Source organism: Cricetulus griseus, chromosome 3 (assembly GCF_003668045.3).
Source record: "Cricetulus griseus strain 17A/GY chromosome 3, alternate assembly CriGri-PICRH-1.0, whole genome shotgun sequence".
Taxonomy (NCBI): Eukaryota; Metazoa; Chordata; class Mammalia; order Rodentia; family Cricetidae; genus Cricetulus; species Cricetulus griseus.
In genome coordinates this window covers 34,027,089-34,044,115 of record NC_048596.1, presented here as the reverse complement: position 1 = coordinate 34,044,115, position 17,027 = coordinate 34,027,089, and the positions used below count along the sequence as shown (strand labels likewise).

General features: G+C 43.9%; 1 protein-coding gene and 1 long non-coding RNA gene across 4 annotated transcripts in view; one reads left to right on the top strand and one right to left on the bottom strand.

The window, feature by feature from the left end:
- The first annotated feature begins 9,826 nt into the window (after positions 1 to 9,826).
- LOC113831375 lies at positions 9,827 to 17,021 on the top strand. The gene is made up of 2 exons (XR_003483525.2): positions 9,827 to 11,452; positions 16,170 to 17,021. It is a non-coding gene; the product is annotated as an uncharacterized LOC113831375 (long non-coding RNA).
- Positions 12,875 to 17,027, bottom strand: part of Pum3 (pumilio RNA binding family member 3) — a 30,956-nt gene continuing 26,803 nt past the window's right edge. For all 3 annotated transcript variants that reach the window (XM_027406467.2, XM_035441898.1, XM_027406466.2), the window contains exon 18: positions 12,875 to 13,141. In XM_027406467.2, the coding sequence (XP_027262268.1) occupies positions 13,009 to 13,141 (133 nt within the window). In that variant the 3' untranslated portion in view covers positions 12,875 to 13,008. The remainder of the gene's footprint in view (positions 13,142 to 17,027) is intronic.

Here is a 17,027-nt window from a genome sequence, read left to right as displayed (position 1 = left end):
GCCCCGAACAGCAGTGGCTTATGCAAGGGAGACGTTACTTCCTATCACATAGCCTCAGCTTTCACTAGTGCCATAACTTGTTAGAAATATCAAGCCTTAGACTTCAAACCAAATCTGTGCAGTTGGAAACTTTTTGGGTAGGATATAGAACTCTTTTTAATGAGTGAGTTTTCCATGGATTTAAGAACCACTACATAAGAAACTGAGAAGGAGGCCATCCAAGGAAAGTCCCAAAGAACCAAGAAGCTGCCGCCATTTTCACTGCCAGGTATGAACCTTGTCCATAGGTTCACTAGGACAGCTAGCTGTTGGAGTCCAGTGATCACAGCTGGACCTAAGGGAATAGAATGCAGAATGTTCTCCCTCCTTTAGCGTGACTTTGTGTCAAAACATAAAAACTGAAATAACAGCAAAACCAAGATTCTTTTCTGTGAAAAAAACTGGAATGACTGTTGGCTGGATACCTGACTACCCAGTTCAAGATCAAGGTTATAAAAAGGAAAAGAAAAAAGATAGTGGTGGTGGTGGTGGTTGTGCTGTGTGTGTGTGTTGGGGGGGGGCAGGCAGGGTACTGTGCTAGCTATATAACCACAGCCCAGGAGTCAAAGCATTTGCTAGACCACTCTGGATCTCCAGAACCCACATAAATGCTATCTGGGTTTGGTAGCCTAACTATAATTCTGATCTCAGAAGGCAAAGATAGGATCACCAGAACAAGCTGGCTAACAAGACTAGCCATATTAATGAGCTCTAGGCTTTATTGAGAGACCCTACTTCAATGAATGAAGTTGCAAGAGTGATGGGCCTCCACGTGCATACATATGTGGCCACCCCCACATACATATATCACACTTGAAAAAAACATATATACACACATACAAATCATACAACCACAAAAAAAGAAAAAGGAAAAAAATTGAGGGCCCGTTTCCGAGGTTTTGAGAGAGTAAACCAGTTGTTTCTGTTGTAACCAGTCATCCAACAATGGCGATAAGGAAAGTGAACCTATGTGGACAACCTATGCATGCAGACTATTCTAAATTTATTATGCCATGGTATCCTGGTTCTTCTTCACAGTTCTAAGGGGGAATTGTTATTCATTTTATAGGTGAGAAAAGTGGCCCTGAAGAGGTTGTTAAGGTGTATCTTGGTTTGCTTTTTTTGTTACCATGATAAAACTCTGACAAAAACCAACTTGCAGGAACAACACATCACACTCCATCATGGAGGGAAGTCAGAGCAGGAACTCAAGCGGAAACATGGAGGCAGGAACTCAAACAGAGACCATGCAGGAATACTGCTTTCTGGCTCACTCAGCCACTTTTCTTATATAGCCCAGGCCCATCTGACTAAGGCTGGTACAGCCCACAGAGGTCTGGTTTGGGCCCTGCCACATTAGCTAGTATGCTGACTAGTTTTATGTCAACTTGACACAAGCTAGAATCATCTGAGAGAAGGGAACCTCAACTGAGAAAATGCCTTCATAAGACTGGGCTGTAGGCAAGCTTATAGCAATTGGTGTGGCTCAGTCCCAGTGATGCCTCTCTGGCCTAGTGGTCTTAGATGCTATAAGAAAGCAGGCTGAGGAAGCCAACAAGAAGTGGTCCTCCATGGCCTCTGCATCAGGTCCTGCCTCCAGCTTCTGTCCCCTGCCCCACCCCTGGTTTGAGTTTCTGCCTTGTCTTCCCTGAATGGACTGTGACTTGCTATATAAGCCAAATAAACCCTTTCCACCCCAAGTATCTTTGGTCATGGTTTCATCACGGCCAATAGTAACTCTAACTAAGAGAGTTAGCAATTTAAAAAATGTCTCACAGATATGTTGACAAGCCAGACTGATGGAGGCTATCCCACAACTGAGGTACCCTTTTCACAGGTGACTTTGTTTCAAGTTGGTGAAAACTAACTAGCACAACCCATGTCCACGAATAGAAAGCAATAGAGATGGGTTGAAAGCAGGAAGGTCATCCTCAAAAATGCATTCTTAGCATCAATGCTACACCACTGCGATAGACGAGATGAAGAGGAAGTCCCACCTGACACTTTACAATACATCTCCTTACCAAGAACATCATTGACTTAACCATCACTTAATACAATTGAGTATGCAAAGCTCCTCCCACCCACTCTCTAAATGGCTAGAACATTCTAATACATTTCTAGACAGGTCTGTAAAAATGCCTGCATAGTAAGAAGCACAGGGCTAGCACAAGGCAGCGTGGAGCCTAGAGTTCTGTACAATTTAGGACCCTTCTTTTGGAAAGAAATGCTAAATTATGATGCTCATGCTATTATGGAGTATGGAGTGTGGGCTCTGAGCCATGCACAGGAGGGCTCAGTTGGCTTCATAGGAAACGTGTCTCCAGCCTAAGGCTTTGTGCCCAACACTGCCTGCTGATAGCACCAAGGACACAGAGAAGGTCATTGCAGTCAGGTATTTGGGGACCCTTTCATCTGGAAGGAACACTGGAGATGATACTGGTGAGTGCTTCTCTAACTTCCGTTTGCCGTTTCCTAACCACAGCATGGTTACAAAAGAAGCCCGACTCCAAATCTGAACACATTGAGCAGATGCAATTGGGCTGGCTTGGTTGAGCCCTGGGGGAAGGGGCTCTAGACTCCAATCTGCACTGCCCCAACCTGCTCCACTTGGCTGCTGTTGCATCTTACAGAAATCAGGGCTCAAGTGTCTGGTCTGAAAACCGCCTGATATCTCTCAAGATCCCCTTCTGATGGGGGACAAAGTGTGACTAGCTCAGCCCAAGTCACATGCTTATGCACTTGGGGAGAGGGCCTAAAATTCTTGTCTACCCACAGATCTTACACTGTACCATAACAATGTCTTGACTCTCATCAAGCTGTCTCTTACCTTGTCCCCATAGTAAACTCTCTGTAACTTTACTAATAATTATTAGTAGGGCAAGTAGGATCGCCTTACACCAGGTATTGCCGGGTATGGAAAAAAATCTGAAAATCTCTCCCTCACTGTGACCCAGGAAGAAGGGGACTCCTTCCCTCAGCCATGTCACTCACTGGAGGCCACTGCTACGTGCAGGTCCTGTCTGCCCTTATCTCATACCACTAGCAAAGTTCCTGGCATACACATGGAAGGCATGAGACAGAGAAGGAAACCGGTGGACAACACTGGCTCCAAGAAACAGAAATACAATCTATCTCTAGACAGCTATAGCCATAGGCCCTTGGGCTCCTCAGGATATGTTGATAAAGTCCACATGCTCACTGAAGCACATCTTCCTGTAGGTTTTAAGTAACCCACCAAATATTTACATAACACATAATACCTAACGAAAATCTTAAGCAAATAATTATTTTTAATCACTTACGAAGTGACAAGAAACAAGTCTACACACATTCAATACACAGTTCAATACACTGTGCGTGTATGTGTCTACATGCCTGTGCGCAGGTATTCATGGTAGGGTTGGAGACCAGAGGTCACTATCGGGTGTCTTGCTCAATTTCTCCACCTTATTTTCTGAGGTGGGGCTTCTTGCTGCACAGGAAGGAGCTCATCTATTTGATAAGGCTACCTGGCTCACAAGCCCTGGATCCCGTCTTCACCTCCCCTCTCTAAGCACTGGGATTTGCATGCTGCCACGCTCAGCTTTTTACACAAATACCGGGGATTTGAACTTGGGCCCTCAAGCTTGTATGGCAAATACCTTACTGATTGAGCCACCTCTCCAGGTCCTGTATGAAAACATTGAAAAATATTTTTTTCTGAGGCCGGGGAACATAGCTCAGTTGGCAAAGAGTTTGCCAGGGATGCAGGAGAGGAGCTTGCTTTTTCTATTTGGAAACCAGTTATCACCTGCATATTCCTTGGGTCTGTGCCTCAGCAACACATAAACAGGGTCTGTTGGTACATGTCTGTAATCTCAGTACTTGGGAAGTAGAGGCAGGAGGATCTGAAGTTACAGGCTAGCCAGAGCCACACGATACAGTCTCAAAACTATTTTTGATCCTCAGTTGGCAGAATCTACATATGCAGAGCTGACTATATGAGAATAGAGAGAATTAGGTTATATGTGAGTATACAGGGCCAAAAAAAAAAGAAAGAAAGAAAGAAAGAAAGAAAGAAAGAAAGAAAGAAAGAAAGAAAGAAAAGAGTATAAAAGAAACCATCCAAAATGGCCCAGGGAGAGCTAAGGAAACATATGTAGGCACAAAGACACTTGCTTTTCTAGCTTTCACTTTTATTGCTGACTGACTTAGATATGAGCTGCAAACTTATTCCTCCCCACTTGCTGGGACTACATGTCTTTTTTTGACTGTGCTTCTCTGGTCTTTGCCTTAAGCAGCTTCTCGAGAGAGATATTTTAAGTTGTCCCTCATTTTCATAGAATATCAATTTCCCCCCACTTTAGTCTTGAAACAAATGTTCCCTGCATGTTATGTGCTTTCTGCTTTTCTTGATTCAAACAATTGTATTGTAAATCGTGTATGGGCAAAGTTTCCTGACTTAGGTCTTCTAATGAGAGAAGTCTCCTGCTTTCCTCAATTACAAAACTTCAAGGAACCAGTTTCAAGCCAGCAAGAAGCTTTAATGTTCCTTGGTGTGGTAGTCTGAAGACGAATGGCACCCATAGGCTCATATATTTGAATGTTTGGTTCCCAGTTGTCAGACTGTTTAGGAAGGATTAGGACTCCTTGATGGAGTTGAAGGGCCTTGAAGTTTCAAAAGCCCGTGCCGGGTCCACTCTTGCCCTCTTTCTGCTGAGTGATTGTGGATGCTAAGTGAGCTTTCAGCTCCAGCTCCATGCATGCCTGCCTGCTGCCACGTTTTCCGCTGTGTTGATCATGGACTAACCCTCTACAACTGTAGTGATGCCCTCAATTAAAAGGTTCCTTCTTTAGGCTACCTTGTTCTGGTGTTTCATCATAGCAACAGAACAATAACTAAGACACCCAGTAACTGAAAATGTCACTCTTGAACACTTTCTTCTTACATGCAATCTGAATGCAAGGAAACAGCTCTTCACAGTATCTCCATCCCTGCACTGCTGCTGATGGCACAATCGCAGAGGGTAGACTGCTTTTCTTATTCGGGAATCAGGCATTGCCTTTTGCCAGGGCCAGATGATGTCTAGGTTTTGTTGCAACAGGAAGGTTGCAAAATAACATGATTACACCTAAAGCACCGACCACAGAAACACCAAACCACAGCATCATAACTGAAAAAAAAATCCTTACAAGAACATTGTGAGTCACAGATTTACATAACTTATCAATAAAAAAGTAAGTAGGAGGTATAGTAAGCTCAAGGAAAGATATAGCAGATTAAAATGGCACGCATACACACACGCAAGCAGATAAGTCCTAGAATAAGATGGCAAATTTAGATCAACATGGGTAAATTCTAGAGGCCAACTCATCACAGGGGTTTCCTGTGCTACTGGGTAGCTAGTGTTTGCAATTCTACACACCACATTAGCCTCCACTTTTCAAATAGCTATGTCTCCCTTAGAAAGACTGATGCCCTGTGGACATTGTTCTAGTATGCTTGAATGGATCAATTCTGATTCCTTTTGCCAGACGGTAGAGGTTTTGTTTTTTGCCTCTTTTCCCCCATCTTTCTTTTAAATCTGTAACCTATAACTGTCATGTGGGTCCAAAACAAGTCTAGGAACTTCTGACCACCTAATGTTCCACAGGCATCTTTCTACAGACAGCCTCTGTGAGCCTGGCACAGCAACCTGAGATCTTCAGGGACTCCTACCTTCACTTGGAGAAGAGTGGAGGGCTCTGGAGATCAACCTTTGCCCACATTCCTGGCCAGAATCAGGGCCACACAGTACTTCTGAAGACAGACCTGTTGGGGGTGGAGGGCTTGCTTACATTCAGCAACTCGGCTGTCCACTAAGTGGATAATTTAACGCAGGTGCTGTCCTTTATAAATGAAGAAACTGAAGATCAAGATCACCTGGTGGCTAGTTGGCAGATCCCTATAGTAGCCACTTCTCCAAAATTCAAGGTATTTCTGCCACAAAAACACCACCTGGAGGCTAGCCTGTCTTGCCTCTTGGCACTGACTCAAACTTGACCCCTGGAGGCCAAGACTACAAGGCAACAGGAAGGCCCCACTTCTCTGCTGTACCTACACCTAGGGAGCCTAGAAATGACCTCATTTTACCCCCTTCCTTTTCCCCATGGAAACAGCCTCCCTTTCTAACCTGCCTTGCTCTAAGCCATCGACATAATGGAGTTGATAGACTTCACAGGTAGGTGTTATGACAGGCAACAGCTCAAGGTGCTATTTCCATCAGGGTTATTTGCATTTCAAAAGGATTCTATTTGGGCTCAGATGATTTCCCTCAGGCTTCCTCACCAGGAGGCAGAATGACTGGAGGGGATTGCAGATCTGCTCTTACCCTAGACAATAGCTGAAGCAGTGAATGCCCAGCTCCAGGGAATCCTGTGTGTAGGGAAGATAGGCAGAAAGGCAAGAATGTTCTGCCCCCAAAGGCTAGAGAGTTCATTGCAAGTCACAGATTTTAGAGTTGTCCCTAGGCCTTTTGAATAGTTTCTAAACTATCTAAATAGTTTCTAGCTGGTGTAGGAACCCAGGCCTGAGGACCGACCCCTGATTGGCTAGAGAATCACTCCTGATTGGGCTAGGTCCATTCCTAGGTGTTTTATATGCAAACTCATTTCATCTTCACAAAGATGTGGGGAGGTATGCATTATCTTCATCTCATCAGTGAGAAAACAAGCTGAAGATGTGCAAAACCCCTGACAGTCAACCAAAGTGCAAAGCTAGGTGCCACATCAGTCATTCCAGGCTGGAGTTCTCTGCCAGACAATATCCTTTACTGCCTCCCACTTTGCCTGGCTTCCATCTTCCAAAGGGGTGTGACCTGTGTACAAATACATTTCAGAAGATATGTTTTCTCACCTTGCTAACCCCTAGGAAGGTCCAGCAATAAAGATTTCAAGGACTGAAAAGCTACTACAGAAAAGCAAACCAGACTCCTGCAGAGAAGACAGGCAAGGGCAGAATACTGTGCCTTACTTAACACACTGTAAGCCCAGGAGTCTGTTATCTTACACTATCACCGAGAGAGAAAAAGAAGCCACCTTCCAACCAATGCATCCCTGTTAAGAGGCAAACTGAAAGGATCTGTTAAGGTGCAATTTTAACGTGTGCAGAATGGAAGTGACAGAGTGCGGCCATACCAGTGCAAGCAGCTCAGCCAAGAAAGAGAGCATCTTTCACCATTTTCTCACAGAAGCTGCAGAACTCAAATGGTCTCGATTCTGACTGCATGCTATTAATTAATCACTGTTCCTCAAAGAACCAATTATGATTTTGGGGACCTGGGGTCACAATTCCTGGGTTTGGAGTGGGCCTCCTCTTTCCCCTCAAGATGATCATCAACTCAGCTGCTGGCAAGGTGCCAGACAGGTAAACACATGTGTCCTGAGGGCTGTAACTTCCAGCAGGCCCATGTTTCTTGGTTTAGATACTGAAATAAAAATGGCAGAATGGCTGATCTGCCAAATGCTTCCCAGAGAACACATTCCTATTGTGACGCTGGCCTTGTGTCCCATCATGGCCTGCTGCCGATGAAGCAACATCACATCATCTGTATTCACTGGCAGATGCATAGACAGGGCTAGGAATATGAGCATTAAGTGCAAGACAAGCTCTATTTAAAAGGAGAGTCTGTTTTCAAGCATCTGGAAGTGATTTAAAATATCTAAATTATTCATTATGATTAATTGTAGACATTAATAACACAAAGTCAGATGATTCTCATGACCTTAGCAGCCCGCTATCACCTCCCACCCAAGCAGTCAACACTTGAGGAGCTAAGAGACAATCTTGTTCTTCCAAGATGAAATTAAGAACACAACGCAGTCCAAAATGTCTTTATTCCCACATCTTTGCAGCTCTATCCATCTACGGGCTTACAAGCACGCTTACCAGTTGAGTAAAATAGTGTGAGTGAGACATTTTCCTTTTCAGGAAGAGTCCAAAGCACCATTCTTTGACAGCCTTCAGAGAAGAGGCATCAGCGATACCTTGGAGGGCACTGTTTGGAGTACAGTCATAGGCATGGCACTGTTTGCAGGCTAACGAATGCACAGCAGCAACCTTGCACTGCCCATAAATCGCACACTGCATCTCCTGGGTGAGGTGACTTGTGAAAATCTGTAGAATTCATTCAGACACAGTGCACACTTTGCTCTGTGTGGCTAGGTCCTGGAAACCTGACTGGGGTGGCAAGGGAATTCAAAAAAGACACGCAGAAAAGCTGGGATCAGGTGGACACGGTTCTCTGATGGAGAAGCTGATTCTTACATACAGGTGAACAGGAAGGTGGGGTTATTGCATAACAGCTGAAAAAGGAGGCAGGTTTAACTAATCTCCAGGGAAAGGTTTACCACTCCCATGGGGCTGAGACACTGGGATCACTGACATGGACACACTCATGTCAACAATCCACTCAGGGTTTCTTGTTCTCTACAACATAGGCTAAGGGATTTGGGGCACTTTGGTGGTGTCTCAAATTTGGAAAGGACTGAAGGAGAGCATGGTATGACCTGTCTCCTTGGCTAAGCAACATCACAACTCAGAGTTGGCTGTGCTTTGACTTTTCTTTCTTGGGCTGCATGCAGCAGGTAATGGAACTCATGGCCTCCTGCATGCTAGGCAAGTTCTCTGCTACAGAGTCACACTGCCAGCTCTAAGTGGCAGAAGTTATTGCTTAGTTCAGTGTAATTGGCTGTAACTGGACTTTCTTTGGACCAGCAGCTCCCAAATAATGACAGGGACTTATTATTATGAAAGCTTTGCCTTTAGCTTAGGCTTATTTCCCAACTAGCTTTTATAACTTAAATTAACTCATTTATATTAATCTACATTCTGCCACGTGGCTCATTACCTCGTTTCCATACTGTATGTCTGCTGAATCCCCCTCCTAAGTTTGAGGCCCAGCCTGGTCTACATAGTGAGTTTCTTTTCTCTCTCTCTCTCTCTTTTTTTTTTTTTTTGGTTTTTCGAGACAGGCTTTGGAGCCTATCCTGGCACTCACTCTGGAGACCAGGCTGGCCTTGAACTCACAGAGATCCACCTGCCTCTGCCTCCCGAGTGCTGGGATTAAAGGCATGCACCACCAATGCCCAGCCTACATAGTTGAGTTTCAAAACAGCCAGAGCTACATAGAGAGAGCCTGTCTTGAAAACCCAAAATCAAACAAACAAACAAACAAACAAAAAAGCCATGTCCTCTGAGTCCCTTCTCCCACTGCACAAACACTGGAATTGAAAAACTGGGCAGGCCGCTTCCTGTGGGCAATGTCTGTCTGCCGGAAGAAGCAAGGACTTGATGTGTGATGTGACTACGATCAGCGGAGTTTTCTGATTATAGAAACTCTCAAAATCTTTATGCTTATCCATGGGAAATTAGTCTTTTAGGAAGCCAGGTCTATGGTTTTTGTACTTAAAGAAAGCCATTTGAAAACTGTTTACAAACTAGTACATCATCTCTATCCCTTCCACACATAATACAGAACTAAGAGGCATGGTATAGCCCCACAGGACAAAGTAAACAGGGACCGGCTCAAATGTTATCCACTCCTTCCCTACCCTAGACTCTGTGGACTAGATTTTGCTCCAACTGCTCAATACTAGGAGGTATGAGAGGGAGAGCAACTACTGAGATTAAGACTTGTCCTTGAGCCGGGCGTTGGTGGGCGTTGGTGGAGCACGCCTTTAATCCCAGCACTCGGGAGGCAGGCAGATAGCTGTGAGTTCGAGGCCAGCCTGGTCTCCAGAGCGAGTGCCAGGATAGGCTCCAAAGTTACACAAAGAAACCCTGCTTCGAAAAAACAAAAACAAAAACAAACAAAAAAAAAGACTGGTCCTTGAAAACCTGCAGTGCTGGGTAATCTGGTGCTGGCTACAGGTGGAAGACCCAGCTCCCCAGGAAGCACAGCAGGGTTCCACACAAAAAGCCCAGACACTGACATCTGGAGTGAAGCAGGATACCACCCACCCCATTGCTCACAGGGGCCACATGCAGAGTGCATGCAGAAAGAAGAAAGCCTCTAATAGAGACCAGACAGAGAAGGAATCAGAAAAGTGGCAAAGCAAAGTAAAACAAAAGTATCTACCATAAATATAGAATCCCCGAGAGCCACAGACATATATCCTAGAAATAAGAAGACATTTCACTGGAAGGGAGGGCCAAGAAAGTAACTCACAAAGTCAAAGAAATAAAACAAGAAAAGGCAGTCCAAAATAGCATCCGCACCTGGGGGATGCTCAGCCAGGTGGGGTGTTTCTGAGCTATTTAAGGATAAGAAACATCAAAAGGAGGGTGGGTGCTAGACACAATACACCTTCCAGAATGAAGGATTTGGCTTTTCTCATTTAAACGCAAGGAATACACATGGTACACCTATGCATATGATCCTGGGATGAAGACAGAGGACGTTAAAATTTTTTCTATAATCGTTCTCTTTCACCATCTCTTTTAACACCCCAAGGGTTATACCTGTAAAAGATCAAGATGTCACTGGACTTACAATGCAACTCTATACACAACAGACAAGATTAATGTTTCCAAATTATGTGATTAAATTAACTTTAGACTATTTGTATGAATTCTACATCCAGCTAAACTGTCTAAAAGAGTAGAGCTTCAGACCTCCCAGCAATCTATTTGACTTCACAGGTATATCTTCACAGGCAGCCTACTAGAGGCTGTGACTCACTCAGTAAAAGTAAAAGTAGGGATGAGAGAAACCAGGCTTTCCACAGGAGATGAAGGTGCAGGATGATGGCAGTAGGTGTGTAATTCTACAGGACACACAGAAAGCCAGAAGTCTCTCCAGATGGGACCGCTGACTGACCTCAAGTGCTGGGCAGTGTGTAAAGTAAGTATTCTGAGCTAGGTTAGCTCACTGAGCTGCAAATTTCTATATTGGATATGGAATCCAATTTACAATCAATCAAATGAATGAAAATGAAAATGGAGGTCTGCTTTCCCATGTCTTTAGGAGTTCAAGGCTAGCACAGCTTCATTTGACTTAGCAGCTCAATATCATGACAGGTCTCAATTCTTTTTACCTCTTGCTCAGCCATTCTCAGCATGTCTGCCATCGTTCCTTATAGTGGCAAGACAATCTCCAAACACCCTGTCCTCATGACCACAGCTGCCAGGCAGCTGGATTGAAGATCTGGGTTCTCAGGAACCGTCCACAGCAATTCCACCTTTCTTCCAAGATTCCCCGCTGGACTCTGTCCTCAACCACTGCTCTTGTGCATAAGCCTCAGAGGAAATGTGCGTATGCTGGATGAGTGATGAACACCTGTGACCCACACGAGGTGGGAGACCCTGATGGAGCACCTCGAGTGGACACCAGGACAACCCTGGGGAGCCACTCCACACAAACAGAAGAGGAAAATGGCTGCAGGGGAGGTGGTAAGGCAACCTAAGAGAAATGTTGTAAGGGATTCTGGTAAGAAGCTTTGGGGAGAGGGCATCTAGTAAGAGGAATGTAAGACTCAAGTAAAGGAAAATAAATCTGACAGTGACTATTATAGGGGAAATAAAATGGTAGCTTAGTATGTCAATTCAACTCAACGATTTATGTAGAACCCTTTTACCAGATGCAGCTGTATTGGGGTGAGGAAAGAGGAGGAATGATGAAGTTTATAGCATGTGTTTTCTGCACTATGAAGTCAGAAGTATATAAAATGTATATATTCAAATACATAATAGAAAGCACATTTAGAATCCACCAGAGCTAAGAATGCAAGTGATTATGGGAATCTCGAGTTAGGGGTTTGGGAGACGGCTGTATCTATTACAAGCTGTACAAAAGTGCCTTTTAAAATTACGTATATGCTTAGCTTTTCACTTTTAAGGATGAAACATGTAGCACCACCATCTCTCATCTCTGAATGGTCCTTTCTATAGAGAACTCAAACCCAAATCATGATATATTAAATACACAGAAACAAAATCAAATTCTCTTTTCTCCATTTACCGCCTCACTCCATACTCAGCTGCCCAGAGAAGCCAACCAATAGCAGACAGGTGTCACGCCTTTGGAAAGGGTTTAATATAGTCTGGCAGGAGAGTCCCAGAAGCCACATTAGTAGTCCTGGGACCTTGAAGTCAGGGCAGGTAAGGCACAGCCAATTCCCCAGAGGGAATAACTACTTACAGGCCTCATTACAGGTCTCATTACACCAGACACCTGAAGGAAGGACAAGGCTCTGTACTGCAGAAGCCTGCTACATTGAGCCCAGGAGGTCTACAGACCTTCTCTAGCTTCACTGCTGAGAGCCACCCATTTAAAATCCAAACAGCCTACCTGCACTCAAACCTCTCACTTTAACACACTAGCCCTCATACTCACCCTAAGGGCTATAATTTAGGGACTGTCCCAAGGGAGAATGCCCTATCACAAGATAGGTAGGTACTCTGAAGCCCCAAATCCAGAGATAAGACTTTCCTTGAACTTAGCAATGATCCATGATCACCTAACTCCACGTGCTGAACTTACCAGAGCAGCTTTCAAAACAAACACGACTGAACTCAGTTTGCACAGCAGAGAAGCAGCTGTCCCCAGCACAGGCTGCCACTAGGGGCAGTTCACTTTACTGCTCCCATCACATACATTCCATGTGGCTTTTTCATGCCCTTTTGTCATAGCAGTCCTTGAAAGTACACCTTTTCCAGAAAGCCTTCTCAGTCTGCAGCTGGCGCCTTTCTTAAATCAAGCCATTCAACCACACTGCACACATCCAGGCACACATCAGTCTGATGCTACACTGCCATACTTCGATCTGTGCAGTGCTTGCCTGACAGGTCAGAAAGTTGGCATAAAGCAAAAAGTGTCTTTTAGAAACAACTTTATATAAATAGGTCCTTTAACAAAGAATACATGTTTAGAGTGTCCAGTTTTGAGTACGGTGGATCCGCCCTTCTTATCCGTGGGAAGCAGGTTCCAGCTTGCTTGTCCAGCGCGCCTATGCAGTTAGCTTTTCTAGCAGAATTTCTACTCCTTTGCTGGTGCTTTTGTTTTTTTCCAACGTTGGAATCAGGCTTTTCAGTCCAGCTTTGACTTTGTTTACAACTTCCTGGTCACAGCTCTGAAGAAGGCTAGAGAAAGGAAAAGAGTTGACAAAATTAAATGACATAAAAGCCCTGAACCTGCTACTCCACCCATATGGACAGTGTAACCAAGTCATTGTTCTATCATCTTCTTAGCTATGTACAGTGTATTACATAGATTTCTTTCTTTCTTTCTTTCTTTCTTTCTTTCTTTCTATTCCAAATTCATCAGATGAAGGCCAGTGAGATGAGTCAGCAGGTGTGTCAGCACCTGCTTTTTTACCAAGTCTGATGACCTAAGTTCCATCTCTGGAATCCATATGGCAGGAGAACAGACTCCCACAACTTGTTCCCTGACCAGTACATGTGTGCTGTGGCAGATACCCACACCCACCAAACAAACAAATAATGTAGCTGAAAAACTTAAAATTCAAATGAATGAGAGCCAGTAAGTCTGCATCCTAAAACTATGGAAACGCTTTATAATCTTGGGTGGCGTCACTGAGAAGACTCCAATGACTTTGATTATCTCATAACTGACTTGCATCCTGCTTTAAGATTGGCTGGTTGGCAGTGTGGTGGTTTGAATGAGAATGGCCCCCATAGACTCATATATTTGAATGATTGGTTCCCAGTTGGTGGAACTGTTTGGGAAGGATCAGAAGGTATGGTCTTTGGGGTTCAAAAGCCCACACTGGACCTAGACTTGCTTAACCTCTGCCTACTGCTTATGGATCAGATGTAAGCTCTCAACTACTGCTCTACTGCCATGATGGTCATGGACTTGCCCTCTGAACCTGTAAGCAAGCCCCCACAAAAAACTCTTCTTTTATTAGCTGCCTGGGTCAGGGGTGTGTCTTCAGTGACAGAATAGTGGCTCAGACAGCAGGCTACTGTCTTATCTGGGCAACAGCTCAAAAGCAGTGACTGTGTGGCCTTACCCACTTATTGATACTATAGCACCATATGCATAAAGATGGCCGAGGAACATTGCCTCCACAGGTGAACTCACCCTAGTGAGCAGGTGCAGCAGGCAAACCACGGAAGGAAAACTGAGTGTTAGTGACCTTGATACTGACCTCTACACCTATGACAGACACTGTGCTGTGGAAGTGAAGGGCTTTACCTAATAACGTCCCTGATTTGGCAAGAGAACTGCCTTCTGTCAGTAACCATACAACCCAGAGCAGGCTGTCTGTCTGTCTAAGACTTGCTTTCCTGGTCTGCAGAACAGAACCCAGGATCTCACACATGTTTGGTACAGAGTCCACCACTGACTGTGTGCATATCAAGGCTGCACTCTGGTGCCAAGCTGAGCCACACTCACGCTAAGCCACACTCAACACTGAGCCCACACAAACACTAAGCCCACACTCAATACTGAGCCCACACTCACTCTAAGCCCACACTCAACACTGAGCCACACTCATGCTAAACCCATACTCAGCCACTGAGCTATACTCACACTAAGCCCATACTCAGTCACTGAGCCAATCACACTAAGCCCACACAGGCACTGAGCCAGGCCCCCAGGTTCCAGAGGGGTGCTTTTAAGGTAGAGCTTGATACTCAGTAAACCATAAATCTGAACCATTAAACAAGGCTAAGTCACAGGCACTCAACTGCAGGCCACCAGGCCCAAATTTCCTTTTCCCTCCCAAGTTCTTTAGGACCACATTTAAATGTTGATCTCTGAAACATACTCCAGAAGGAGATTACTTGGCATTTTCAAAAGTCCCTAGTCACAGTAACTTACATTATGCCTACAAAGAGCAAGGTGAGCACCAGACAGTGCTCATGGGAGCACCTATGGCTCATGGGAGATGACAAGAGATGCTGGTAAAGTGCCCTGAACACCTTGTCTAAACAGCCACATGGTATATAATATTAGTACAAGTTAGCAGCTATTAAGGATGTGCTAAACACAGACGCAGTGAAAGGCATTCTACATGCCTTGCTTTCTTAACAACTTTAAGACTTTAAGATTATCATTAACTTTTTGTTTTACAACCAAGAAAACCTAGGAAAGCTCAATGATTTTCCAAGTCATGTAGTAGGCAGGTCTTGAAGCTTAGGCAGGCTGTCTAGGACCTATGTTCTTAGATGCTAGAGAACTCTACAGAGTTATTTCTCAGCCTACATCCAACACTTTTTCCTCTTTCCACCCAAAATGCTCTTTCAGTAACTCAATAACAACTATGTTGAACAGACAACAAACACAGCATTAAATATTCCCCAAAGAAAACACACATTTTAACAGGCAGGGATTTTGGCAAACAAATGCTATTCAAGAATCCAGTAAATAAGATGACTACATTTAAAGCCACGTTCAACTTCTGTTTGGAATCTCACACTGCCTGTGTCTCCATACAGTTCCAGGCAGAGCTCCACAAGAAACACACTGGATCTGTCTGAGATCTACGCATGGGAGTGCTGACCATGAGCAAACTTTACACATTAATTTCATGGCACCACTGGAATTTCCAGTTAATTGAGCACAATGAAAGCATGTCAGTAGGTGTTAACATTCCAAACGCCTGGTAAAGGAATGCGAGACAAAAAAGTTCCTGTCACGGCTAATGGGTTCTGACTCTTTTAACATCCATTGGAATATAAACTCATTTCTCTAAAAACAGAGCCTGATTTGCATGTAATACCCATACATTCAAAGACACTGACTGACTTAAAATGAATTCTTGTAAACCAGTAAACAGTAAACCAGATCATACATTCCAGTTTTTAACCTAATGTTTACAAACCACACAGCTACACTGCACAGGGAGTTCCACAAATAAGGTGGATGCTTCAAGCTGGAGTATCGGTTTTCACATTGTTAGTAGATGTGCTGGTTAATTTGTCAACTTGATTCAAACTAGAGTTACCTGGGAAAAGGAAACCTCATCAAGGAATTGCCTCCATCACCCTGGCCATAAGGCACTTTCTTAACTGTTAATTGATGGAGGAGGGCCCAGCACATTGTGTCACGTACTATCCCTAGGCAGGCAGACTTGGGCTGGGTAAGAAAGGTAGCCAAAGGTAGAACTGGAACAGACTAATAAGCAGCATTTGTCCACAGTCTCTCTCCAGGTCCTGCCTTGAGCTTTGCCCTGACTTTCCTCAGTGATGGACTGTGATCCAGGAGTTGTAAGATGAAATAGATCCTTTCCTTCTGAGACTGACTTTGACCAGTGTTTTATAACTGAGAAGCAAACTAGGACAGCAACACAGCAGAAGAAAAACGGTAACCAATTCAAACAGCATAGAGATGTTATAAAATGAATATTTTAAGCAATGACCTGTACATTATAAACTCAACATAACCTACTCCAGGGAGTGATCTATAAGCAAGGTCTCCAATTATACATCAACCTCTATCATTTAACAAATCCTTTATCAATGTCAGAATCACTAAAGACAATGGAAAAAAAAAAACTACAAAGTTAGGCTTGACTTAAAGAGCTTTATGACAGTTTCCAGAGGCATACAACTTATTCATTCATTAAGAGAAAATTGTGTGTTGGTCAAAACTACAAATGTAATGAAACTATGAACATCGTAAATGGCACAATTCTGTGACCTGACACCCAAAAGATGATAGTTAAATAGTTAAATTTGAGAACTCAAGAGCTACATTTGCTTTTAAAGAAAAATTTAAGTCATATCAGGTTAGTGTTTCCGTGTGAGCACACAAAGCTGTTTGTCATAGCATGTGTGTATACACCAGAGGACAACTCATGGGAGTTATTTCTCTCCTTCTATCTGTGGGTCTTGGACATGCAACTCTGATAGTCAAATTTGGTGGCAAATGCCTTTGTCTCACCAGCCCATACATGTACTTTTTAATATTTGTCTAGAACCATGAGTGATGGAGTAATCCCACATTATGGGGAATAAATTCTAGAAAAAGAAATAAAGGTAAACAAGTGTGCATGTG